General features: G+C 38.7%; 1 protein-coding gene across 5 annotated transcripts in view; it reads right to left on the bottom strand.

Annotated features, from left to right (window-relative positions):
- Window positions 1-707: 707 nt before the first annotated feature.
- The window catches only part of CTNNB1 (catenin beta 1), a 45,860-nt gene continuing 19,930 nt past the window's right edge, over window positions 708-26,637 (bottom strand). The window contains exons 2-16 of one of the 5 annotated variants that reach the window (XM_057704491.1): window positions 15,384-15,444; window positions 14,715-14,942; window positions 14,263-14,516; window positions 13,893-14,131; window positions 13,603-13,804; window positions 12,331-12,475; window positions 9,410-9,513; window positions 8,992-9,330; window positions 8,557-8,715; window positions 6,940-7,059; window positions 6,161-6,311; window positions 5,952-6,073; window positions 4,847-4,907; window positions 3,659-3,879; window positions 708-2,133 (exon numbers count right to left, since the gene is read on the bottom strand). In XM_057704491.1, the coding sequence (XP_057560474.1) occupies window positions 3,671-3,879; window positions 4,847-4,907; window positions 5,952-6,073; window positions 6,161-6,311; window positions 6,940-7,059; window positions 8,557-8,715; window positions 8,992-9,330; window positions 9,410-9,513; window positions 12,331-12,475; window positions 13,603-13,804; window positions 13,893-14,131; window positions 14,263-14,516; window positions 14,715-14,942; window positions 15,384-15,396 (2,346 nt within the window). In that variant the 5' untranslated portion in view covers window positions 15,397-15,444 and the 3' untranslated portion in view covers window positions 708-2,133; window positions 3,659-3,670. Of the gene's footprint in view, window positions 2,134-2,566; window positions 3,880-4,846; window positions 4,908-5,951; window positions 6,074-6,160; window positions 6,312-6,939; window positions 7,060-8,556; window positions 8,716-8,991; window positions 9,331-9,409; window positions 9,514-12,330; window positions 12,476-13,602; window positions 13,805-13,892; window positions 14,132-14,262; window positions 14,517-14,714; window positions 14,943-15,383; window positions 15,445-17,605; window positions 17,722-26,637 lie in introns of those variants that run through there. The other 4 variants (XM_057704487.1, XM_057704488.1, XM_057704492.1 and 1 more) reach the window with 4 other exon arrangements.

Here is a 26,637-nt window from a genome sequence, read left to right as displayed (position 1 = left end):
GTAAGTGATAGGCGAGGACCTGGATCTCTCCTGCCTCCACTTGGTGCAAGAGGCCCTTTATCCTCCCTCCTCCAACAACAGGAAAATATGTAGAAATAAATCTCTCTGATATGTGGACTTATGCAGGGGCTGAGGTAGGACCCTCAGAAAGGAACTGGTAGGTAAGGGGAGGCAAGAAGCTACAAAAGTCCGAAGAGGCTTGGTCCCTGGGGAGAGCCGTCTGGAGTCGGAGAGGGACAAGACTCGCTGAATTTTAGGTTTTGGCCCCAGCAGCCTCACTGATGCTTGAGGAGGGAAGTGGCAACAAGCAGCAGCCTTGGCCTAGATAAGGACCAGGGTGGTGTGGAGTCTTGATATGACCTGGAAGAAGGCTGGCCTTCTACACGTACGTGGCCTCTGGCCTCTCAGAGGCTTGATGCTGAGGTGGCAGAGGAGACCTGTCACCTCCCTCTGGGTTACTCATGAGGTGGGGAGGTGGAGTGGACACCACGCAGGACGCTGACAGACAAGAAAGAGGAAGCACTACCTTTTCAGCACCCCCCCACCCCCAATATTTTCTAATTGCACCTGATGGGTGTTCCCTCAAGCAAGGCAGGGCAGTCAGAGTCTCACCTACTAGAACAAAACAACTGCAGTGGAGTGACTCCGCTCTCTGCTGGTTTTTTATAAACCATACAGTACGATTCAGGTCATCTGTTTTTATTACACTAATCAAGACAAGAATCAAAGAGTGTATTTATCTCAAGATTTTTCGCTGTCAAGGATTCAAATAACCAGATCAAAGCCTCATGTCTAGAACACCTCCTCCAACATGGAAAAGCTTCACTTTTCACCTTAATGGTGGTCACTGCAGTGGGATCAAATGTCCTATGCACCTCCATCCCAGGTAACTACTTTTCTCATTTTTGTGGTAATTTAATAATTTTCTTGCTTTTTAGCTTTACCATCTGTGGATGATTTCCTTAAAATAGTTTGCCTTTTTTTTTTTTTTGCACCAGTGCAGTCCTACGGCATGCATTTGTGACTTGCTTTTATTCAGTATCGTTATACCCACATTATCACGTTGACGCTGTAGTAAAGCATTGAGGCCGTTCTCTTGCAATTATTGGACACATGGGCTTCCAGTGTGGGCTTTTGATAGTTTGTTGATTATGGATTTTTTTCTGCATTAATTTCCGTTTTATCCAAATGGCTACCTAACTGTTCCACACTTTTACAAAAACTTCCCTCTTTTTCACACTGACCTCCAACGCTACCTTTAAAGTGCCTATCGTCTTCTTCTATTCCCTTAGTGTATACTCTATACACATGCCAATAACAGTGTTACCTACCTCTAGCTTTACAGTTAGGCCCTGACAGCTGACAGAACACATCTTTCTATCTTATTCTTCACAAGTGTCTTGGCCCTTTGTCCTTTATTGCAGAACTACCTTGCTGAATCAGATTAACCATCATATTAAGTTTTTACATGGAATTTCAAAACTATAATGAATGCAGACAAAGCTTTGAAATGTCTTCTGGTTTTAAAAAGTTATTTAAATAAAACACGCTGCTGTGGTTCTTTATGTTAAAAGTTGAACTCACTAAAGATCTTCACTCTAACCTCACAGCTCTAACCAACAGCTCTTGCAGTGCTGCCTTGGTGCCGTGTGTCATGCACTGGAGGCAGAGCTGCCCCCTCACAGGTACACAAGTGTTTCCTCTCCAATCCCAATTACATCTTAGACCACAGGGAAGAATTTACAAAGCTTTCTCAAAGGGTCTTCATCCAACAGAAAGGAACTGAATATATATTTAAATACACAGTAAATCAGAAACAGCTCTCCCTAAGCACAAAACACTTTCATGTTTTTTAAAGCCCAAAACACAAGTTCTAACAGGTCTACTGACTCTGCCCTCAGGGATGAACTAAGCTTGTCAGACCTACCACCAGGATGACAGGCTCACCTGGCAGACAGCATGGAAGAAGGCCCATTCTAGTTCGCTCTGATTATGTTCAGATAAACATCGACAGGTAAACCATCTTAATTATCAGTTCAAAGTGGAGCTGAAGGAATTCCCCTCTTCAAATGAGTCACACTTCTGTGAAGGTGCTTGAAGTCCAAATCCAGGTGGGTAATTCTTCATTATTACCTTAAAGGAATGAAACCATGTGATGGAGTTTGGGGACAGGGATGCCTATTTGGCTTTCAGTTTTGTTCTATGTAGCCCAAGAACTAGAGGCCTTTGAGCTGAGGAGGCCTTTGGTCACGTGGGCAGGATTATACACATGACTGCAGCCAGGCTGAAGGAGTCTTGGCCACAGGCTTTCTAAGCCCAGAGTCCTTCAATTGGAGATGGGAGACTCTCACCTCTTATACAAGCTCAGAATCAATGTTCAAGGCTGAAACACTTGTGCAATTTAACGCAGGGCCACATGCTAAAGAAACTTGTCAAACAATTCCATCTACTAGCAGTAAGGCTGTTTCCATCATTACAACTTAAGTTTATTCCGCTTCATCCTGAGGAAAATAATTTATTACCCTTACAAACCACTTAGTGACAAGGAAAAAAAGGTGACACAATCGAATGAATTAAAAGTTTAATTCTGAACCATTTTTATAACCGCATTTTCTCTTGAAGCATTGTATCACAGCAGGCTACAACAACTTTGGGATAAAAGGCAACTGGTAAACTGTCCAAAACAAGGTTCCAAATAACACCTCTTACTGATTTACCCTACCCATACATATCCCAAATAAAGTTTTTGATCAAAAACATGAAATAGATCCACCTGCTTATTTTAAGCATATTAAAAAGGAAACTAATTGGACCATTTCTATTTGTCTATTTTATACAAAAAGGCTACACAATGTTACACTTTATTCAGATTACAATTAGAGTGATTATGAATTAGTGTTCTACACCATTACTCAATTCTTAAAAATTAGAAATCGCTGTAGCAGTATTCACTATAACTTAACACTACGAGAGACTTAAAAAACTAAGTTACTGCAAAAAAAAAAAAAGAAAAGAAAAAAAAAGCTACTTCAAAGCAAGCAAAGTCAGTACCATTACAGATATTTAAAAAAAAATTTTTAACAAGCAAGGCTAGAGTTTGATAAATTCCATCTTGTGATCCATTCTTGTGCATTCTTCACTTCTTGAGTCACTCCCAAAATCCATTTGTATTGTTACTCCTCGACCAAAAAGGACCAGAACAAAAAGTTTACTTCAATTGTTCCCATAGGAAACTCAGCTTGGTTAGTGTGTCAGGCACTTTCTGAGATACCAGCCCACCCCTCGAGCCCTCTCAGCAACTCTACAGGCCAATCACAATGCAAGTTCAGACAATACAGCTGTATAAAGAGAGAAAGGCTGCTATTAATGTTTAAAACAGCAAATGTTACTCATTTGAGTATTAAAGTTGCAAAAGCTGTGGCAAAAAACATTAAAGTTAATAACTTCCACACATGACCACATAACAATCAGAAATCTGAGAACATTCAAATGTTCCAAGACATCTCCTTTCAAAGTATGTTGTTTTTGTTTTTTTTTTTTTTTTGTGGCAGATTTACAAATAGGCCTAAACCACTCCCACCCTACCAACCAAGTCTTTCTGAAGTTCTGTAGGCAGAGTAAAAGTATTTTACCCAAACTGGCTTTTTTAACTTCTTACCTAAAGGATGATTTACAGGTCAGTATCAAACCAGGCCAGCTGATTGCTGTCGCCTGGAGGCAGCCCATCCATGAGGTCCTGGGCATGCCCCAGATCCGGCAGCCCATCAACTGGATAGTCAGCACCAGGGTGGTGGCCGCCCATCTCATGCTCCATCATGGGGTCCATACCCAAGGCATCCTGGCCGTATCCACCAGAGTGAAAAGAACGATAGCTGGGATCTAGGAGAGTCAGGGGTAGCAACAAAATGGGTAAGGGGGAGAGAGAGAAGACATAAAAGTGAACACTGAAGTTAGGGGCATCTGAGGGCAGCAAACCTGTCAGAAAGCACTGCTTTCTAACCTCTTCATCTTCTAGCTTCCTTTGGCTAAGTAATTACCCAGTGCCGGGCCACCCACGAGGCTACACAAGGTCTGTTTCCACCAAAGGCAGACCAGCAGGTTCTAGTCCTGGACGTCTGACATTCACCCAGGCAGAGAGATTCCTGAGGGGAAGCAGCAGCAATCTAGTGTGTGTGGCACCTAGGCATCAAGGAGTCGTGGCAGGAGGTGAAGGCAGTAACAAGGAGCGCTGGCAGATGTAACAGTATTTGTTAACAAATCCAGGCGATATCCACAAAAGTACTAAGAAATGTGCCAGTTTCCAGTGAAACCTTTATATGTTTTATCTTAAGGGTTAACACGTATGTAGCTGTCAAGGTAAGAAACATAAGCTTAAGTGGTCTACCGCCTAATATGCTCCATCTCCACTACCCAGATTTGAATTAACTTTTCAGAAAACTCTGAAAATACAACTACGTAAATACGCATCCCAGATCTGAGCCTGGGGACAGAAGTTTTCATGCTCTCACTTCCTGGGTAGGTTGTAGACACAGGTATTATGGGTTCTCTGAACAAAAACCTGAATAAAAAGCCAGGCAACTTGTAACATCCTGCACTTACTGCAGAGGCCTGCAGCAGTGACACACATTGACTGGTGTGATCCTACTGCCTGCTCAGTGTGTGGCTCAGAATTCCCTGTGCTCCAATAGAGATACTATTGCTGACTCTAGAATTTAAGAACTGCCTTTAATTGCTGCCACTACTTTCCTGCCAACGTTGGTTTCCCAGATGAGCAAACCAGCTCTTTTGATAAAGTTGTGGACCTTTAGCTTGATCTGGAGATAATCAAGAAATGTGATACACATACCATCCTGGCGATATCCAAGGGGTTCTCCCTGGGCACCAATATCAAGTCCAAGATCAGCAGTCTAGATAAACAGGTACAAGGCAAGGAAGCAAAATGAAAACTCTCAATTCAAAGTATGCTTATTTGCAGATTACAAAAGGAATAAAGAACTCAAACATTATAGAACTATTTGGAAAATGCAGAATTACCTTGAAAAACAGACGTATACAATACAGAAGCACTTCAAACTCTAACCTTCAAAGATACCTAGAGATACCTAACAAAACATGTTTTCTCATTGCACACAGTATTAAAAATACTAATTTATTCTTTTCACAAATGTATATTATTAAGTATTTACTACGTGCCAGGTACTATTCTAGATGCTAGAAATATAACAGGAAACAAAACAGGCAAAGTGTCTACCCCCAACAGGAGCCGCTGACAGGATGTGTTACATGAAAAGATTTTTAGAGCCTGCACAGCTAGAAGAATCAAGCTGCCATTAACTGTGAGAGGAATAGGTCTGGAGAAAGGGGGTGGGTGAGGAAGTTCAGAGCTCAAGCTGGAACATGTTAAGATTGCCTATTAAATACCCAACTAACCTATTACTCACTGTTTGGCAGTTTGCTTTATTTTTTTCCACCTAACAATATACAGGATCTCTTTCCATTCATTCAACAAATATAATTCATTTTATGACTATGTACCATAATTGAATAAACTTTCAGGGTGGTTCTGCTGTTTCAATGAACTCTGTACTAAGGACAAATACTGAACAAATAAACTTTTAAAAAAGTACTGATACACTGACTTTGCAACCAGCAGTGTTTAATGGACTGCCTCATTCCTAACAACTTTTTGAAAAATGTTCTTTACTCTGGTAACTTTTTCATCTATCTCCCTTACAAATTCTAACTTGTTCTGAACTTGTTTCTTCTGAACAGGCCGTTTAAAGCTGTAGTTTTTCCTCGCAGCAGTTACTAAGATAGCGTAAAGAATGAATATTCAAGCCAAGGACATAGTCAACGCAAATGAACATGTACTGAGTGGTTTGAGAGGAAACCACAAACTGCCTTATACCTGCTCTTGCAAACAACCAAATAAACATGCTCACACTGCCTACCTCATTCCAAGCCATGGGCTCCGTTCTGAAGAGAGAACTGGTCAGCTCAACCGAAAGCCGTTTCTTATAATCCTGTGGCTTGTCCTCAGACATTCGGAACAAAACAGCAGCTGCATATGTTGCTGGGAGAAGGATGGAAAAATGGTTCTTGAGGAAAAATGGTTCTTCACTGTACACAAGCTAAAGGCTCTGGTTCCTTTCCTACTTACCCACACCTTCATTCCTAGAATGAAGTAATTCTGTCAGAGGAGCTGTGGCTCCCTCGGCTTCAATGGCTTCTGCAGCCTCCTTGTCCTGAGCAAGTTCACAGAGGACCCCTGCAGCTACTCTTTGGATATTTTCAATGGGAGAATAAAGCAGCTAAGGAGAAAACACACACATGAAACCTAATTAAATCTAAAGTTAAAACATACACTGCGGTGTAAACATTCCCAATTCCCAATTCAGAGTGTAAGTGGTATTTGTACTGCTTATGTTAAATCATATGCTCTAAATTTATGTTCTGGAGTGTCTGATGCTCAGGAGCAATGGTTTTCTGGAGCATTTTCAGCTACAAACCTTTTCTTCAGAGTTTTATTCAAGCTAAAATTTGGAAAACCCAGAGGTGGTTGGAGGCCCGTGCTCTGGCAGCTCAGACCAGCTTTTGTCCCTTCAAAACTGAGCACCCCTAAAAGTGGAACAGAACGTCTCCTCTCTCTTCTTGAGGTTCTAGTCCCAATGTTTCTCCTCCTACTGCCAAAGAAAAATGAAGGGAATTTTCATAAATGTATTCAACTGAAAGGACATAACACACTGAGATTCTATTTTTTATACTTTGACAGGAAGCACGGGCAGTATTGCCATTTTATAAATGGTGATAGTAGATGAAAAAATTAAATGCTGGTGCCCCTATTTTGGTCCCTAATTTCCTGATATTTTGGTTATCTTTAAAGTCCTAAAATTTTACTGACACATAGAATATATAACACCTCACTTAAAACCAACATACCTGCACAAACAACGGAATGGTATTTAATCCTCTGATAACAATTCGGTTGTGAACATCCCGAGCTAGGATGTGAAGGGCTCCAGTACAACCTTCAACTATTTCTTCCATGCGGACCCCCTCCTACCAAAAGAAATACGGTTAACAAATAGGTCACTGTCCTCTCTAAAGTTTATATACCAGAAAGGCTTTCTCTTCTGAGTAGCAATTACTAGTTCACATTATAAACCCAAAGTTCCCCAGAATTTGCAATTTGTTCAGGAATGAAGATGGACTCCAGTAAGTTGAATGTCACTTTCTGAAAGTGGCCTCTTGTCAGCACTAATTCCAAGCAGCAGCCCTCCCCCATACACAGTACTGTGCACAGTGAAGCACAGCTTCAATATACCTCTGGATCCCAAAGATAACTTTTTTAGTCAGGGCACCAATCACTCTGGGTAAAGGGATCTATAAAGAAAAGATACACAAAGATGGCAAAGGAACGTGCAGACCATATGTCAGTGTTTTCTTTCTGATGCTCCCTCTGTCTTTGTACATCTATGTGTATTTTGGTGAAAACTTAGCAAAGTTTTATCACCAACTGCTAAAATTCTACTGAGCTGCCAGTAGAAAATCCACTCACCTCTTCCAAGACTATTCAACTGAATGCCTATATGGGAGAAGGAAGTTACCTTTTGCAAAATATAACTACAATCTGCTTTCCCTCTGAGTTTTAAAAAAGGTTATAATTCTGCTACTTGCAGCAGCTTTTATATTCAACTTCATTTTTACAAGGACACAAAAACTCCTCTCTTCCTAGAGAAGAGATTTTAAAAGGTACCCTTTGCATTCTATTAAGCCACCTCATGGAAACAAGGCCAACAGCAAAAGTAACGAATGGAGAAAGCCAGAGCCCCCAGTGAGTGCATCCACATCGCACAGCTAGCAATCACTCTCGGATCTGTCCTGGTCAAGTCTTGTTCTCTAAAGTAACCTGGTTACATAAGAACACTCTTTGAAGCTCTGTGAGTCTTAAAACACATTCTGAGGAATCAGAAATGTCTTCAGATACTTATAATGAAGCTAGTTTTAAGACTGCCAACTTGACATCAATGTTTCAGGCTAAGATTATAGGTAAAGATCCCAGAAAACTACTTAGTCTCGTAATTTGTTGGTATTCTTAAGTCCATGGAAATAGTTTAAACCACTCTTGGAAGAGACAGTAAAAGGTATGTTAAATATTTATATGTAGAACTGTAGTGGGAGACGAGGAGGCTCTGAAATCAGACAGACTTGGATTCAAATTATGGCTCCGCTACTTCCTTAGGAGGTGAACCTTTTGTGTGGATGAAATGAGACCCCCACAGCAGTAAATTTACAGCAGTAAATCACACCCACACTCCCTTTGTAAGATAGAGGTGACAATGATGTGAAGGACATGTCAAAGGAAATATCATTAGGGGCCACATTACTCCTTATCTTCTCTGCAGCTACAGAGATGTCGGTTTTTTTTAGCCAACAGCAAGCAGCCCTTCAGGCAGGCAGAAGGATGGAGGGAGCCAATGACCAAAGTAGTTCAGGATCCTATGGATTTATGCATTCCTTTTAAATAGCCAGGGGTCACTATTAAGAGTTACCTACCACAAACTGCTGCTGTGTTCCACCCATTGATGTACGGCGCTGGGTATCCTGATGTGCACGAACCAGCAATTGAACTAGTCGCGGAATGGCACCCTGCTCACGCAAAGGTGCGTGGTTTGCTGGACAGAGGGCAAGATTTCGGATCAACCCAACAGTAGCCTGCAGATAGGAAGGAAGAGTAAAAGAGCTGGCATACAACTCAACAAAATCATTTTCTTAGCCTAAAACCCCTAACATACTAAATCTGTCACTATCACTCGAAAGCAAAACTGACTACACAAACACTTCAAAACCCCACCTCCATCCTAGCCATAGTTCCTATTTACTAAAGAATACAGCTACTTATTGATCCCTGGTGCCTAGACAGCCATCTAATAGTAGTCAGAGGTAGTTCACGTTCAGTTCTGCAACCTTCTACTTTGACTGACAATTTACCTTGATCAGAGGCCAATGGGATGGTGGATGTAGGAGTTTAACCACAACTGGCAGTCCATAGTGAAGGCGGACAGCATTCTGGGCCATCTCCGCTTCCTGGTGTCGGCTGGTCAGATGACGAAGAGCACAGATGGCAGGCTCAGTGATGTCCTCCCTGTCACCAGCACGAAGGACAGTACGCACAAGAGCCTCTATACCACCCACTTGGCACACCATCATCTTGTTCTTGTAATTATTGCAAGTGAGATTAGAAAGAATTCCAGCTGCACAGGTGACCACATTTATATCATCTGAGCCCAGTAGCTGAACAAGGGTCCCAAGAAGACCTTCCATCCCTTCCTATGGAGAGGAAAACAGACGCTTAGTACATATTTGGTTTGACTCTTATCATTACGGCACCAGTTTACTCAGAATTTACCTGTTTAGTTGCAGCATCTGAAAGATTCCTCAGAGTCCAAAGACAGTTCTGAACAAGACGTTGACTTGGATCTGTCAGGTGAAGTCCTAGAGCTTGCATTCCACCTAAAAAGATTTAAAAAAAATATCTAAGGCGATGGCTATTAGCTCACAAGTCCTATCAGTACTAAGTGTCTTCTCTAGTCTTAGAGGGTGTCCCTCTTTGTTGCTGAAGCTTATCTCCTCCATCTAACTACTTTATTTCCTTTTGTTTCTTTACATGCTGCTCACTTTCCCTTTCTTTTCCAGTTCACCTCACCTAGTGACAACTGCTGTCAAATATCTATTGTTCCTCCCCTGTGTGGAAAAAGCCTTCATTATCTCCACAGTCCCCCGCAGGTAATATTCCTGTTACTTATTTCCTTTCATTGGATCATTTCAAAAACTATTTAATACCAGGCCCTGTTTTGAGTTGGAGCTATACCAGTGAGCAAAACAGTCTAAAATTCCTACCTTCATTGAGCTCACGGTCTAGTTGGAGGCAGACAATAAACAAATAATACAATTAGTAAACTATGTAGTGTTAAGTGCTACAAAAAACAAGACAAGACAAAGGAGGGGGCTACAATTTTAAGTAGGGTAACTAGGGTTACAATTTTAAGTTGGGTAATAAGGTCACCTAAATGTGACGGTGACACTGAGCAAAGACCTGAAGGAGCTATGTAAACTCATGGGGTGAGACCAATCCAAAAAGAAGGCACCAGAACACTTATTATCTGGGACTATATAAAAGGCAGTGACTCCAAAAAGATGTGCTTCAAAGATTCACAACTTTCCATCATTTAGGACCCTAATGAAGGATGTTTACACTGGCAGGAGTCTAAATGGAAGCTCAATTCCCCACACACTGGCTTAACTTCACCATCTCCCTCCTATGGACATCACTTCTAAATGCAGTGGGAAATACTTTCCCTTGTCTCCTCATTTATCTTTTCAGATCTGTTTTATTCCCTCAATTAGGTTAGGTCTACTTCTATAATTCTTATGGCACCCTGTACTTTTCCTTCATAGCATTTATCACAACTTTAACTTAGCCCACCACCCCTATAGTAAGACAAGATGTCCCTATCTGGTTCCTTCCTCACAGTAGCACAGTAGCTCTGGCTGCTAACAGAGTGCATGAGGCTGCTGCTCAGTATTTTTTAAATGACTTGATTCCCGGGACTTCCCTGGTGGTCCAGTGGCTAAGACTCTGTGCTCCCAATGCAGGGGGCCCGGGTTTGATCCCTGGTCAGGGAACTAGATCCCACATGCTGCAACAAAACCCCTTGCGTGCCACAACTAAAAGATCCCGCACACAGCAATGAAGATCCCACGTGCCGCAAGACCCAGCACAGCCAAAGTAATTAATAAAAAAAATAGTCATATTTTGAAAAAATGACTTGATTCTCCTCTACCTTCTCTCACAGATTTCATTTCCTCCCGCTACTGTAATTATTAACTCTAAGAGAGTGGATCTTAATTCCAGATGCCTCTCAGAATAGCCTGCAGAGACTTAACCATACACACATTCTGATTCAGCACGCCCAGGGTAAAAGTCAGGTGCAGATGGCTTTGAGGCACCCCCACCTCTTCCCTGCAGCCCTTACCCACGTACACTGAGAGGGCAACTCCCAAATCTCTATCCCAGCCCAGTCTCCCCTTGCATTCCAGTAGCATACGTTTCCAGCTACCTACTGACCTTTCAGTCACTTTGGATATGTTAACTCCTTAAATAACATTCATCCTTTACTATATATTTTTAATATCAAATGATTTCATTTCTGTAACACATCTGGTCTGCCTGCATTTGATCACTTGAACTGTCACACGATGCCAGTATTAATATTCCCAACACCTCACTGTGCCATCAACAGCTTCTCATACGTTAAGACCAAATTCTTAAGCACAGCCTTCAGGAACCCTTTAAGATTTGGATCCCACCTAGTATTTCGAGTTGACCTAAGCATTCTACACCTATGTTTCCAAAGCTGGAATAAAGCATGAATAAACATCTTCCAGGGACCTAGAAAGTCCTGCACGATATAGCCCTGCCTGGCTCTAGCTCATCACCCTCATCCTGAGCTATTCATCCCATCACTCACTAGGTTCTAGTTACACAGACTTCTCCTTCAGCACCTAGAACTCAACAATTTCTTTCCTACCTTCAGGACCATCTGGAAGGCACTTAATCCTTACTTCTCATATAATCTCTTCTCATTCTGCAATTTCATTTACCCCTCTCAGGGAAGCCCCTCTCAGGGAAGCCCCTCTCCCCCCAGTCAATTCTGTATCATGATTTGCTGTTCATTTCTCTCCTTAGCACTCATTCCAGCATGCGATCACCCCACCTTTTTGCGTATTTCTGTCACCCTCACTAGACTACAAGAATAAATACAGGACCATACCTATTTTGTTATCCAATGTGTACCATGTGCTTGAAACACTGGGGCTGAATGTTTTCGGAATACACAAATGAGCATCAGAATAACCTGGGGAACTTCTTAAAGTCAAGATTCCTAGGCCTCCAGTCCCACTCATCTCCAGCTACCTACTGACTCTCTTGTCACTTCAACACTCCAGAGACTGCAGTGATTAAGTCTAAAAATCTGTATTTTCTGCAAACATTCCAGGTATTTCTGGAATAGCTGTTATCAAGCCAAGTATTAGCCATCATTTTTGATGGGTAATATGAACTCTGCCTAAACGAGGCTTGAATAATACCAAAGAAGGTGTCAAGCAGAACATATACTTTGTCTGAATGCAACTCTGGCTTCAAACTGAATAGGACCATCTACTTTCAGCCTGTTAAGGTCAGTTCTATCACCCTTTTTCTCAGAAAGGTGATCTAATTAAAACTACACATGCGGCAAACATCAACTCAGAATAGACAAGTATACTTACCAGCTTCTACAATAGCCGGCTTATTACTAGAGCAGACAGACAGCACCTTCAGTACTCTGCTTGTGGTCCACAGCAGTTTCTCATAAGTGTAGGTCCTCATTATATTCACTAAAGCTTGAGGTCCACCACTAGCCAGAATGATCAGCTAGAAAGATGGGTGCATACTGTTAGTCACGGAATCTTGATCAAATTCCTGATTACCAATCTATTTTATTATACAAGAATTTCAGCCAGCTTAATGACTTAAATGTATCCTAGTCATCATCAGCTAGACCCCCATACTGGGGCCCTATTTAACCCCTCCTTCTACAACATTTCACTCAAATTCATGCACCCTAGTCCTCCCAAAAATATATAAACTCTGGCCCAATTTTCTTCTTTCCACACTTAACATAGTAAAAGGAAAAAATAAAAACAAAAAATGCTGTTGGTATGCAACAGTAATGCCCAGATACGAAAGTTATATCAAAGCATCCACTCAACCAATGTGTTGAGTGAAAATCTGAACCAGAATGGGCACTTAAAAACTCTTAATGATTTGGCTCTTTGCTTTTCCTAATCATATCCACCTCAAAAAGAGACAACATAAAATCTTCATTTTTGCCCTTTACTTCCCCCACCTCCTGACTCTACCCCAATTATCTAAAAGCAAATCTCATCACTTTATGCCTCTGCTAAAAGTTGTTTCCCATTATTCTTTTAACATGTTCCACTAAGCCCTGCAGGATCTGCCCTATCTCAACAGTCTCACCTCGCACTCTTCCTCTTCTTTATGCTTTGTATTTCTTGAATTTCCAAATCTCGCTCTGCTCCTCCCTCAGTAGAACTGCCGAAGATGCCATTTCCTCTCCCTAACCTTCATTCACCTTAATCAAACACTTCTCATCCCTTAAGAGCTAAATTCAACTATCACTTTCTCTAAGAAATCCGCTTGAACCCTCAAAAGAGGGTCTGGTTCATTTATGTGCTCTCATAGCCCCTCTACTTTCTCCTAACATGAGAATTAAATAATAATTAGGTTATTATTTCAGTGTCTCTCTTCCACCCAAGAATGAAAGCTTTAAGAGAAGCTTGCATGCTATATCCCTAGCACCTAGCATAGTGCATTACATACAGACAACTCAAATATTTAAAGAAATACAGATGTCCAACTTTTCTAGGATACATACAAAGGGGTGAGGCATACAATGAATTTGCAAAAATCCACAGAAGAACATAACATTGGGGGTCTCCAATGCTCCATGACAAACACATTCAGAACAATTCTTTTACCTTGCTTTCTTGATTGCCGTAAGCTAAAATCTGAAGGCAGTCTGTCGTAATAGCCAAGAATTTAACATTTGTTTTGTTGAGCAAGGCAACCATTTTCTGCAGCCCACCAGCTAAACGCACTGCCATTTTAGCTCCTTCCTGATGCAATAAAAGGTTGTGGAGAGTCGTAATGGCATAAAACAATACAGAATCCACTGGTGAACTGGGAAGAAGAAAAAAGTCTTATCAGAAATGTTGTGATTGCACTCTTCTCCATCTGAGCTTGGAGCATTCTGACCATGTTTTCTTACCCAAGCATCTTCACCAGGGCAGGAATGCCCCCAGACTTAAAGATGGCCAGCAAGCCCTCACGATGATGGGAAAGGTTGTGCAAGGTCCCAGCAGTACAGCGAGCTGTTTCCACATCGTTTGTATTCTGCATGGTGCGTACAATAGCAGACACCATCTGAGGAGAACGCATGATGGCATGTCTGGAAGCTTCCTTTTTAGAAAGCTGATGGACCATAACTGCAGCCTTATTAACCACCACCTATAATGTAGAGGAATTAAGAGACATTATTTTTCAGTCTTCAAATACTGATACTGGGTAGACATTTTAAGACTACTTCCTTGGGAGCTACCTTCAAAGCAGATTAAAAAGCTAACCATGTCGCTACTTACCTGGTCTTCATCATTTAGCAGTTTTGTCAATTCAGGGATTGCACGTGTGGCAAGTTCTGCATCATCTTGATAGTTAATCAAATTTACAACTGCATGTTTCAGCATCTGTGATGGTTCAGCCAGACGCTGGACATTGGTGGGATGAGCGGCATCAAACTGTGTAGATGGGATCTGCATGCCCTCATCTAATGTCTCAGGGAACATAGCAGCTCGTACCCTCTGAGCTCGAGTCATTGCATACTGTCCATCGATATCTGGAAAAGGTAAATTCAACACTCACTATCCATAGCTCAGCATTCATGGAGTATCTGCTATTCTAAACAATTTGCAAGTGACGTTGCAATCACTCCCTTCTCTTTAGCACACCGTTTTATTTAAGCTATTATACACTAACTTTTATAAGAAAAACAATTTAATTCTCAAAACTGCATTCTGATTTTCAGTACTCTTACCAGCTACTTGTTCTTGAGTGAAGGACTGAGAAAATCCCTGCTCCCACTCATACAGAACTTGGGTGGTATCCACATCCTCTTCCTCAGGATTGCCTTTACCACTTAGAGAAGGAGCTGTGGTAGTGGCACCAGAATGGATTCCAGAGTCCAGGTAAGACTGTTGCTGCCAGTGACTAACAGCCGCTTTTCTGTCTGGCTCCATGGCCATGTCCAGCTCCATCAAGTCAGCTATAAAAATCAAACAGCATTAGCATTACTAGCAGGAAAATATTATCTTTATCTGAAAATGAAAATCTGTGATATGACTCACTGAAATCTTTTTAGAAATAAAGTCAAGTCTGAAAGACAGCCAAGGGTAACAGAATCATGGCCAGGATCAGCTCAGGGATGAAAAATCTATACTCTTAGGAGACCACCTAACAGTTACTCACTGAATCAGTGAAGAATGGTACTGCATCCAGGCTCCAGAAACAGTCATCCAGACTAGATTCCTGCTGGTGGCTTGTTTGCTATTTCACCAAGCCATTAGGAGGAGTGAGCAGAAAATGGAGCAAAAGGTAGCCTGACAAGTAAGCAGGGAGAGAGGAAAGCACGGGAATCTGAGCCAGACTGGGTTAATGGCAATGAAGCAGAGCCCCAATTCGGTAACTAAAGACTTATGATACAAACCTTGGGTAGCCATTGTCCACGCAAGATTTTCAAAACCGTAGTATGGTGTACGTCAGAGACCCTAAAAGAGTTAATCAAAGTCATTAGGATTTAAAATTGTATGATTTTAACATTTAAAAGTCACTAGGATGCCATGTCAAACATCATGGACTACATCCACAAAAAGCCCCAAATCCTCTTTTACCATATGATATAGTGAAACACAGACCTCATGGGTCTCCTCCAAACACTTCAACCACAACTCTATAACTGCCAAACTCCTAAGAGAAAATGTCTCTTTAACAAGGGCCTCTTTTCAGGAGAAATGTAAGTTACAGATATACAAGATGTCAAAAAGCATAATTATTGAAGATGACAAAGAAAGCATAAGCACCCTAGTAATGAAAGCCAGGGAGGGGAAAAAGCTATTCAAAATCAACTCCTCCTTCAGTTCCAAAAGTCCTCTCCTCTTTTTTAACTTCTTTCACTGAAAAATTCATAGGTCTTCTTTGAACAATAGAGGTCCAATGGAATTTTAAAAACACCAAATTTTCATTTAACAAGTCAACTGCTATTATTTTCTTTTCTGACATAATACAGTGCCATCTAAAATACCTTCATAAAGCAGACTGTGGTGACTGGATCAGAAAAGCAGATTTCAGATTTTTTACTAAGAAATAAAACTACTTTTTGAATTAAAGTTTGCAACACAAAAGCACCTTTTTTAAAAGCTAAACTTTTCCAAGTTCAAATTTATAGCAACAATTTATTACAAATACAAGTATTACTGACTTGAATATTTTGATCAATATAAAAATCATTCACATACATATAAAAAAATCTTAGCATCTAATTTATGTCTGCATTTTGGCTTTTTCATGTAACATTTAGGAAAACACTGAATTACACAGGGAGCTATTTGCAAATGAGACCAGTTTTAAGGGTTCATGGTCTCTAGATATTCCTAATAACAAAATTTCCTTTATTACAAAGTCTGCCCCAAACAAGTTCATCTTGCACTACAAATTAAATATTAGATGTAAATTACCAATGTGGACTAAGATATTTAAGTGTGAACTGTGTTTTTTATCAGTGTAAAAAGAAAAGTTTAAGTATGTTTAATGTAGTTGGAAAGTGTACTCTGAAGTCCTATTTTCTCTATGTAACGAAAGCACGTGTTGATTATTCCTGGAATTGCTCCTCTAAAACTACATTTTTATAACCACAAAGATCACTTGACACCTAAAGCTGACAAGAGTTGTGGATACAATTGTTTTATTGTCCACAGTAGAAACAACTGACAATTCACAAGGCAAAATGAAGGACAGAAAATAACAAAGGTGATTCCTGTCAACAAGAAACCTATATTTTAAAATCACTTACTAAGTAGGATTATGTGTTTAGTGTTTCAATTCAATAGGATGGGAGCAGGATGTAGAAACCGAGATTTTTAATGAACATTCTAGGATGCAGAAAGTGATCTGCAGACAACATGCTGAGAAATACTTTGACAGAAGAAACCCAGGTTCTCTCTCCACTCACGGCTGTATTTTAGTTTGTATCTTTTGCCTGTCTTTGAGAATGGCTATTTAATTATTTCTCCACCCCTCTGAAAAATGGGTTCCCCACTCCAGCTCCCAATATATTTCCAGGTAAGGGGACTTAAAACATGTTCTACACTGAGCTCTTCCTCTGGCCAATGCCCCAGGGCTCAGAAACCAGCTAGACACAGTTACAGGTGCAGCTGTTTAAGAAGTGCTTTGATATATCTGGCATCAAGAAAAAAAATATTTATAGTGCTTTTACCCTTGTTGATACAAAGGCAAAACATAGTAGCTATGTTATTGGGTAAAATCTATTTATGTGGGCTGACCTAGTAACTTGACCATGATTTATAATCATTTTATGGAAAAAAGCAAGTTCATGTTCCAAATTTACAATAACCATTTGTATGTTGGGGACTTCTCAGTACTATTATTTTTTTATAGCGCTTCCAAACTTATGCAACATACATAAAAATAAATCTTGTTCTTTACAGCAACCCTCTGAAGTGAGGGAAGCCAAGTGTCAATCAACAAGTAGAGAAGTAAAAAGTAGGAATGAAAATGGGGATCTACATAAGCAGCAGTATATACCAACTCATCCCTACACTGCCCTGCAGACAAATCCAAATTTACCTAAAATTTGAGAAATATTTACTAAAGAAACTGAATATACTGTCCAGAGAATGGGCAGAATCTTACCCCAAAGGAAAGCTTTCCTTATTCTTCCTCTGGGCAGAGCTTTCAGCCCCAGGGCTGGCCTCCCTCTTCCAAACCCTGCCAATCATTAAGGGCCTAGAGCTCCTAATCCACTAAGGCATACCAGACTTCAGGAAAACCACACTGTAAAGAAACAGAACTTTAAAATTGGGGTGAGGTGGGGAGGGAAATAGAATGTTTCACTTTATTACCCCCATAAAGATTGTAGAAAACAAATAAAAATTAAAAGTTCAATAGCTAACTGAAGTTGAGAAAAACTAGTAGAGCATAAAGGAGAAAGACACACAGAATACAAGAGAAGAAGCAAGAAGATCAACTCAGGGGCACTTCAACTTCAGTTAGATCCAACTAACAGGCATTTCAAAAAGAGTTATGAGGAACAAAAATGGGGAAAAGCCCACTATGTACCAATCAAAATAAAGGGGGTATGATGCTTTTTAAAAAAATTATGAAGTACTAAATGTTCCCAGATGCAAGTGACCACTAACTACAGACTGCATTTAGAACTCTTTGTGTCCTGCCAGCTTTGTCTTTGTTCTGACAAAAAGAGGATGCCAGGGGATCACGAGCTTATCGAGTCTAATGAGGTAGTAGACACATGCATACTTCCTTTTATTCTTCTCTTTTTGCTTCTTAACATAGACTCTTTTCCAATTACATGTTTTGTAAAGAACACCTCAAAATTCATCTATTTCTGATTTAAACTCTATAAGGTTTAGAAAAATATATATCCATTACATATAATTATTCCAATCTAAGGAGAAAGTTCATCCAGCACCACACCTTATTCCAAGTTATTACTATGATTAATTTTTCCTTCAGCTTTTCTAACAAAACTACTTAAGCATGCTAGGTTTTTCTTTTTTCTTACTATGAAAAATTTTAAATATGCAGAAAAGTAGACACAACTTTATAATGCACACATCACCTGTACTTAACAATTGTTAATACTGTGCCATATTGGTGCCTTCCTACAGAATGATTTTAAAGTAAATTACATACATCAGTACATTATGTGGCTATAAAAAGGATATTTTCTTACATATCACAACATTATAATAAAAGATTAGCCTTAGTAGGAAACACAAGAGAAGAAAAAGACCTACAAAAACAAACCCAAAACAATTAAGAAAATGGTAATAGAAACACACATGTCAATAATCACCTTAAATGTAAATGCATTAAATGCTTCAACCAAAAGACACAGACTGGTTGAACGGATACAAAAACAAGACCCTTCTATATGCTGCCTGCAAGAAACCCACTTTGGACTAAGGGACACATATAGACTGAAAGTAAAGGGATGGAAAAAGATATTCCATGCAAATGGAAGTCAAAAGAAAGCTGCAGTAGCAATACTCATATCAGACAAATTAGACTTTAAAGTAAAGACTATTACAAGAGACAAGGAAGGACACTACATAATGATCAAGGGATCCACCCAAGAACATATAACAATTGTAAATATCTATGCACCCAACATAAGAGCACCTCAATACATAAGGCAAATGCTAACAGCCATAAAAGGGGAAATTGACAGTAACACAATAATAGTAGGAGACTTTAACACCCCACTTACGTCAATGGACAAATCATCCAAACAGAAAATAAATAAGGACACACAAGCTTTAAATGACACATTAGACCATCTCAACTTAATTGGTATTTATAGGACATTCCATCCAAAAACTACAGAATGCACTTTTTTTTCTCAAGTGCACATGGAACATTTTCCAGGATAGATCACATCTTGGGTCACAAATCAAGCATCAGTAAATTCAAGAAAATCGAAATCATATCAAGCATCTTCTCTGACCACAATGCCATGAGAGTAGATATCAATTACAGGAAGAAAACTATAAAAAATACAAACACATGGAGGCTAAACAATACGCTACTAAACAACCAAGAAATCACTGAAGAAATCAAAGAGGAAATCAAAATATACCTAGAAACAAATGACAATGAAAACACAACAACCCAAAACCTATGGGACGCAGCAAAAACAGTTCTAAGAGGGAAGTTTATAGCAATACAGTCCTACCTCAAGAAACAAGAAAAATATCAAAAACAACCTAAACTTACACCTAAAACAATCAGAGAAAGAACAAAGAAACCCCAAAGTGAGCAGAAGGAAAGAAATCATAAAGATCAGATCAGAAATAAATGAAAAACAAAGGAAGGAAACAACAGCAAAGATCAATGAAACTAAAAGCTGGTTCTTTGAGAAGACAGACAAAATTGATAAACCATTAGCCAGACTCATCAGGAAACAAAGGGAGAGATGCAAATCAACAGAATTACAAATGAAAAAGGAGCAGTAACAACGGATACCACAGAAATACAAAAGATCATCAGAGACTACTACAAGCAACTGTATGCCAATAAATTGGATAACCTGGAAGAAATGGATAAATTCTTAGAAAAATACAATCTTCCAAGACTGAACCAGGAAGAAATAGAACATATGAACAGACCAATCACAAGTATGGAAATTGAGACTGTGATTAAAAATCTCCCAACAAACAAAAGCCCAGGGCCAGATGGCTTCACAGGAGAATTCTATCAAACATTTAGAGAAGAGCTAATACCTATCCTTCTCAAACTCTTCCAAAAGATAGCAGAAGGAGGAACACTCCCAAACTCATTCTACGAGGCCACCATCACCCTGATACCAAAACCAGGCAAAGATGTCGCAGAAAAAGAAAATTACAGGCCAATATCACTGATGGAATATAGATGCAAAAATCCTTAACAAAATACTAGCTAACAGAATCCAGCAGCACATTAAAAAGATCATACACAATGATCAAGTGGGGTGTATCCCTGGGATGCAAGGATTCTTCAATATATGCAAACCAATCAATGTGATACATCATATCAACAAATTGAAGGATAAAAACCATATGATCATCTCAATTGATGCGGAAAAAGCTTTTGGCAAAATTCAACATCCATTTATGATAAAAACTCTCCAGAAAACGGACACAGAAGGAAATTACCTCAGCATAATAAAAGCCATATATGAGAAACCAAAAGCCAATGTCGTTCTAAATGGTGAAAAACTGAAAGCATTCCCTCTAAGAACAGGAACAAGACAAGGGTGCCCACTCTCACCATTATTATTCAACATAGTTTTGAAAGTTTTAGCCACAGCAATCAAAGAAAATGAAATAAAAGGAATCCAAATTGGAAAAGAAGTAAAACTGTCACTCTTTGCAGATGACATGATATTATACATAGAAAACCCTAAAGATGCTACCAGAAAACTGCTAGCACTCATCGATGAATTCAGTAAAGTAGCAGGATACAAAATTAATGCACAGAAATCTCTTGCATCCTATACACTAACAATGAAAACACAGAAAGAGAAATTAAGGAAACTCTCCCATTCACCATTGCAACAAAAAGAATAAAATACCTAGGAATAAACCTGCCTAAGGAGGCAAAAGAGCTGTATGCAGAAAACTATAAGACACTGATGACAGAAATCAAAGACGATACAAACAGATGGAGAGACATACCATGTTCTTGGATCGGAAGAATCAATATTGTGAAAATGACTATACTACCCAAAACAATTTACAGATTCAACACAATACCTATCAAATTACCAACAGCATTTTTCACAGAACTAGAACAAGAAATCTTATGATTTGTATGGAAACACAAAAGACCCCAAATAGCCAAAGCAATCTTGAGAAGGAAAGATGGAGTTGGTGGAAGTAAGCTTCCTGACTTCAAACTATACTACAAGGCCACAGTGATCAAGACAGTATGGTACTGGCACAAAAATAGAAAGGTAGACCAATGGAACACAACAGAGAACTCAGAGGTAAACCCAAGCACATATGGGCACCTTCTCTTTGACAAAGGAGGCACGATTATACAATGGAAAAAAGACAGCCTCTTCAATAAGTGGTGCTGGGAAAATTGGACAGCTACATGTAAAAGAATGAAATTAGAACACTCCCTAACACCACACACAAAAATAAACTCCAAATGGATTAAAGACCTACATGTAAGGCCAGACACTATAAAACTCCTACAGGAAAACACAGGCAGAACACTCTACAACATACATCAAAGCAAGATCCTTTTTGACCCACCTCCTAGAATCATGGAAATAAAATCAAGAATAAACAGATGGGACCTAATGAAACTTAAAAGCTTTGCACAGCAAAAGAAGCCATAAACAAGACCAGAAGACAACCCTCAGAATGGGAAAAAATAGTTGCCTATGAAACAACGGACAAAGGATTAACCTCCAAAATATACAAGCAGCTCATGCAGCTTAAGACCAAAAAAGCAAATAACCCAATCCACAAATGGGGAGAAGATCTAAAAAGACATTTCTCCAAAGAAGATATACAGATAGCCAACAAACACATGAAAAGATGCTCAACATCACTAATCATCAGAGAAATGCAAGTCAAAGCCACACCGGTCAGAACGGCCATCATCAAAACATCTAGAAACAACAAATGTCGGAGAGGGTGTGGCGAAAAGGGAACTCTCCTGCACTGTTGGTGGGAATGCAAGTTGGTACAGCCACTACGGAAAACAGTTTGGAGGTTTCTTAAAAAACTAAAAATAGAACTACCATATGATCCAGTAATCCCACTACTGGGCACATACCCAGAGAAAACCATAATCCAAAAAGAAACATATACCATAATGTTCACTGCAGCACTATTTACAATAGCCAAGACATGGAAGCAACCTAAATGCCCATCAACAGATGAATGGATAAAGAAGATGTGGCATATATATACAATGGAATATTACTCAGTCATAAAAAGGAATGAAATGGAGCTATATGTAATGAGGTGGATAGACCTAGAGTCTGTCAAACAGAGTGAAGTAAGCCAGAAAGAGGGGAAAAAAAAAAAAAGGTACTGATGAACCCAGAGACAGGGCAAGAATAAGGATGCAGATGCAGAGAATGGACTGGAGGACACAAGGTTGGGGGGGCGGGGGCCGAAGGGGAAGCTGGGACGAAAAGAGAGAGTAGCATAGACATATATACACTACCAACTGTAAAACAGCTAGTGGGAAGTTGCTGTATAACAAAGGGAGATCAACTCGATCATGGGTGATGTCTCAGAGGGCCAGGACAGGGAGGGTGGGAGGGAGTCGCGGGAGGGAGGGGATATGGGGATATGTGTATAAATACAGCTGATTCACTTTGGTGTACCTCAAAAGCTGGTATGAGAGTGTAAATCAATTATATTCCAATAAAGAGCTTAAAAACAAACAAAAAAAAAACAGAAGAAATATTGTAAGAAATTTGATAAAGACTTTTAAAATGGCCCACATCAAAAAAAAATCTTAAAAAAAAAATACTGCAGTGGAATAAATTCTCTAAAAAGAAAAAAGAAAAAAAGAAAAAAATAGCCTTAGAGCTAACTTCAAAATGATTGTTGGAGGCTCTACTTCACCTTCTGTATCTTAAGTGGCCTTCGGTCAAAATCTACATGAGAAATCTTGACACAATACAGATTTCACCCATCAATACAAAATTATCTTAATTACCTTGGATTTCAAAAAGTTTGAGTATTACTAAGAAGTAACTTTGCTATATAAAAATAAAACATCTATTATAAAACCAGTTTTATAGATTGCTGGCAGTCCATGCTAACAATTCACTTTTCTAATAATCTAGTAAGAAAGTGCATGGTAAACTTTTTTTTAAAGCTCTTTATTGGAGTATAACTGCTTTACTAAACTTTTGATATAGTCTCAGGAATTACGAAAAAATTTCTTACTAAAGTCTATTTTGTAAATCTAAAAGCACATACATATGCATTTTTATTAACTGTCACTAATACCTTGCCATTTAAAAATTTAGTCTCCTCAAATCTTCCTGTTTCAGCACTTTTTATTCAATACTAACACTTTTAAGTCACAACTTACTCTAGTTTCCCTTCTGCTTTTACTCCTCAGCTGTGTGTGTGTGTGTGTGTGTGTGTGTGTGTGTGTGTGTGTGTGTGTGTGTGTGTGTGTGTCCGTTCGTCCCGTGGGATGTGTCTTCCTGAACTGGGCAATAAAAAACAAACATTTAATGACACTTTCGCTCCTCTGAAACGTCTACACTGATTCCTTCGGTATCTTTAAATATGTAGGTGCAAAAATGGCTACTAGAAATCTGAACTATCTGTGGCTAGGGAAAATTAGGATGTTCCTGATTTTTTCCTTCCCTTCATTCTACTGTCTTCTCTACCTCTTCCATAAAATAACAGATGCTTAGTATAAAATAGTATTTTTCTTTGGCAGTCCCATAATAATGACATTTTGTTATATCTGGTATTTTATTAAACTTACATTAGTTTTTTTTAAATATAAAAATATAAAAGCCAATTCCTTGTCTTGTAGACCCTTATCAAATATTATTATCTGTACTGTATCACAGCTCTATAATTTAACCATACCTCCCATTCTTGAATATTTGGTTTGCCTTTCCTATTTAGTTTGCTATTCAAACAATGCTGAAAAAACGTCTTTGGATATAAATAATTCTCTTAATTTCTTCCACCTTCCTTCCACCTAAGGACTGCTTCAACTACTGAGTTAAAGAAAAAGAACTTTCAAGTTTTAAGGTTTTTGATACACAGCTCCAAAATACTGATGGAGCATAATTTGATACAATTAGCAAAGAAGGCATTGTACTAGTGATCAGCATATCAAGGGCCCATCAAGCATTAACTGTTATCTCGGACAACTTTTAATAGCTATGTCCACCCATCTAATGTATATACTACTACCACCCCACCCTATAAGTTCTTCTAAATTCTGAGATTAAATAAATGCTTAATTTCCCCCCTACATGTAGCCATTCTGTCTTGCAAGATTTTTATGCAGTCCTTTTACATTTTTATGCAGTACATGTATATGTTATGCATAAGAAGTCACTGAATAATCATTGATATAGCACACTTAATCCAACTATGTATGTCTGAGAATATGATTTTACTACTTAAAGTAATTCAATTATGGCAATATTCTTTACATGTATGATGTATCATTAGTCTCACTGATGAGTAACTTCACACAGAATCTTTGGCCAGTAACACAATCCTAAAATAGTTCTTATCCTTCAAAACAAAGAATGTTTTAAGACAAACTTTCGCTTTATCCACTCTAAGAATAACTAAACTACAAAAAGTAGAAACTGTTTTTCTCCAGCTTATACTAATATAAGCTACTAAAAAGACTGATTTTTTTCAGTTTTATTTCTATTTTTAAGTTTTAAGTTTTTCTTTTTTTAAACTATAGTTGATTTAAAATAGTGTACAGCTATGTTACATCAGGTGTATAGCTTCAGGTTCTTTTCCATTATGGGTTATTACGAGACACTGAATATAGTTCCCTGTGCTAGACAGGAAATCCTTGTTGTTTATCTATTTTATATACAGTAGTGTGCATCTGTTAATCCCATACTCCTAACTGATCCCTCCCCTTTAGTACTTTAGTAACCATAAGTTCCTTTTCTATGTGTGTGAGTCTGTTTCTGTTTTGTAAATAAGTTGATTTGTATCATTTTTTTAGATTCCACATATAAGTGATATCATGATATTTTGTCTTTCTCTAATTTACTTCACTTAGTATAATCTCTAGGTCCATCGATGTTGCTGCAAATAACATTATCTCATTCTTTTTTATGGTTGAGTAGTTTTCCATTGTGTGTGTGTGTGTGTGTGTGTACTGTATACATATACACATCTTTATCCAGTCAAATGCTGATGGACATTTAGGTTGCTTCCACATCTTGGCTATTGTGAACAGTGCTGCTATGAACACTGGTGTGCATGTAAGATTGATATTTTAAAATACAGCTATTTCAAAATACATACAGAATAGCCTTTATCTACAAGGCACATTTTTATAATTTCCAAATATAATTTTATGCAAGTTAAACAAACAAAAAAACCCCCAACACTTCACATTGTTTATTTACTGCAAGTACAAAGAATAAACACCAGCTTCGTAATATGCAGGGGTAAAAAGAATAGAATGGGAAAGGATATTAAAAATGGCTTCAACTCTTCAGCAATGTGTGTGTGTGTGTGTGTGTGTGTGTGTGTGTGTTTAATCAAACAGCAAAATTACATCTGTTTATCTGGGTGATGAGTACATGGGTGTTTATTACATTACTCTCTACACTTTGCATAGCAAAAATGACTAAAAATAAGAAAACAGCTATAAATCAGCATTTCAGATAAAATAATTTAAGCTCCAAATATGATTTTAAAATATTTTTGTATTCTAATCTTTTAAAGTCCATCAGAATGGAGTTCCCCCAAAAAAGACATGAATATTTTATGGAAACTTTTGTTAAATCTGCTAAACCTTACAAATTCAGCTCTCAAGTATGAGATTAAAATATGTCCATCTCCTTGAAAAGGTAGCAGTCACAAAAGATAAACAGGCTACAAGTCTATTTTAAATGGCTAGGGACTGTAGTTACAGGAGGATCTGCTTCCATTACATCTTGAAACTGAAAATTCTGTTTCTCAAAGTTCACAAAATGATGACTGGCTGAATGATGACTGGCTAAATACTTTAAAACTGAGGACATTCTTTGTTAACTTTCTAGAGACACTTTTACACCCATTTTAAATGGATTTTACAATCTGATAAAGCTGTACAGAAAATACAGTTCAACCACATTTTTAATAAAAGTTATTACATTATATACAAACGACTTTCCTGTATACATTTAGGACAGACAGAAACACATAATCACAAAAGAGTTCACACAGGGCACAGTTCCTGAGGCACTAGCCTACTGTGTTACCCCTTTGCCTAGCAAAGAAATAAAGCCACTCTTTCTTTCTCCCCCCTCCAAAAAAAAGAGAGAGAGAGTTCACACATAATTGCAACAATAACAACAAAAAAAAGGTACATACAAAATTAAATGGAAAGCTGTCATACTTGTTTAGACTTTTTTGTACTGTATAAAGATGCCAGTCTTCTTAGTTTATAAATTCAGTGTATTCCCAACAAAATGCTCA

The sequence above is a fragment of the Hippopotamus amphibius genome, chromosome 13, assembly GCF_030028045.1.
Source record: "Hippopotamus amphibius kiboko isolate mHipAmp2 chromosome 13, mHipAmp2.hap2, whole genome shotgun sequence".
Classification (NCBI taxonomy): domain Eukaryota; kingdom Metazoa; phylum Chordata; class Mammalia; order Artiodactyla; family Hippopotamidae; genus Hippopotamus; species Hippopotamus amphibius.
Note: the sequence above shows the minus strand (reverse complement) of the source record. Positions and strands in the feature narration are given on the sequence as shown.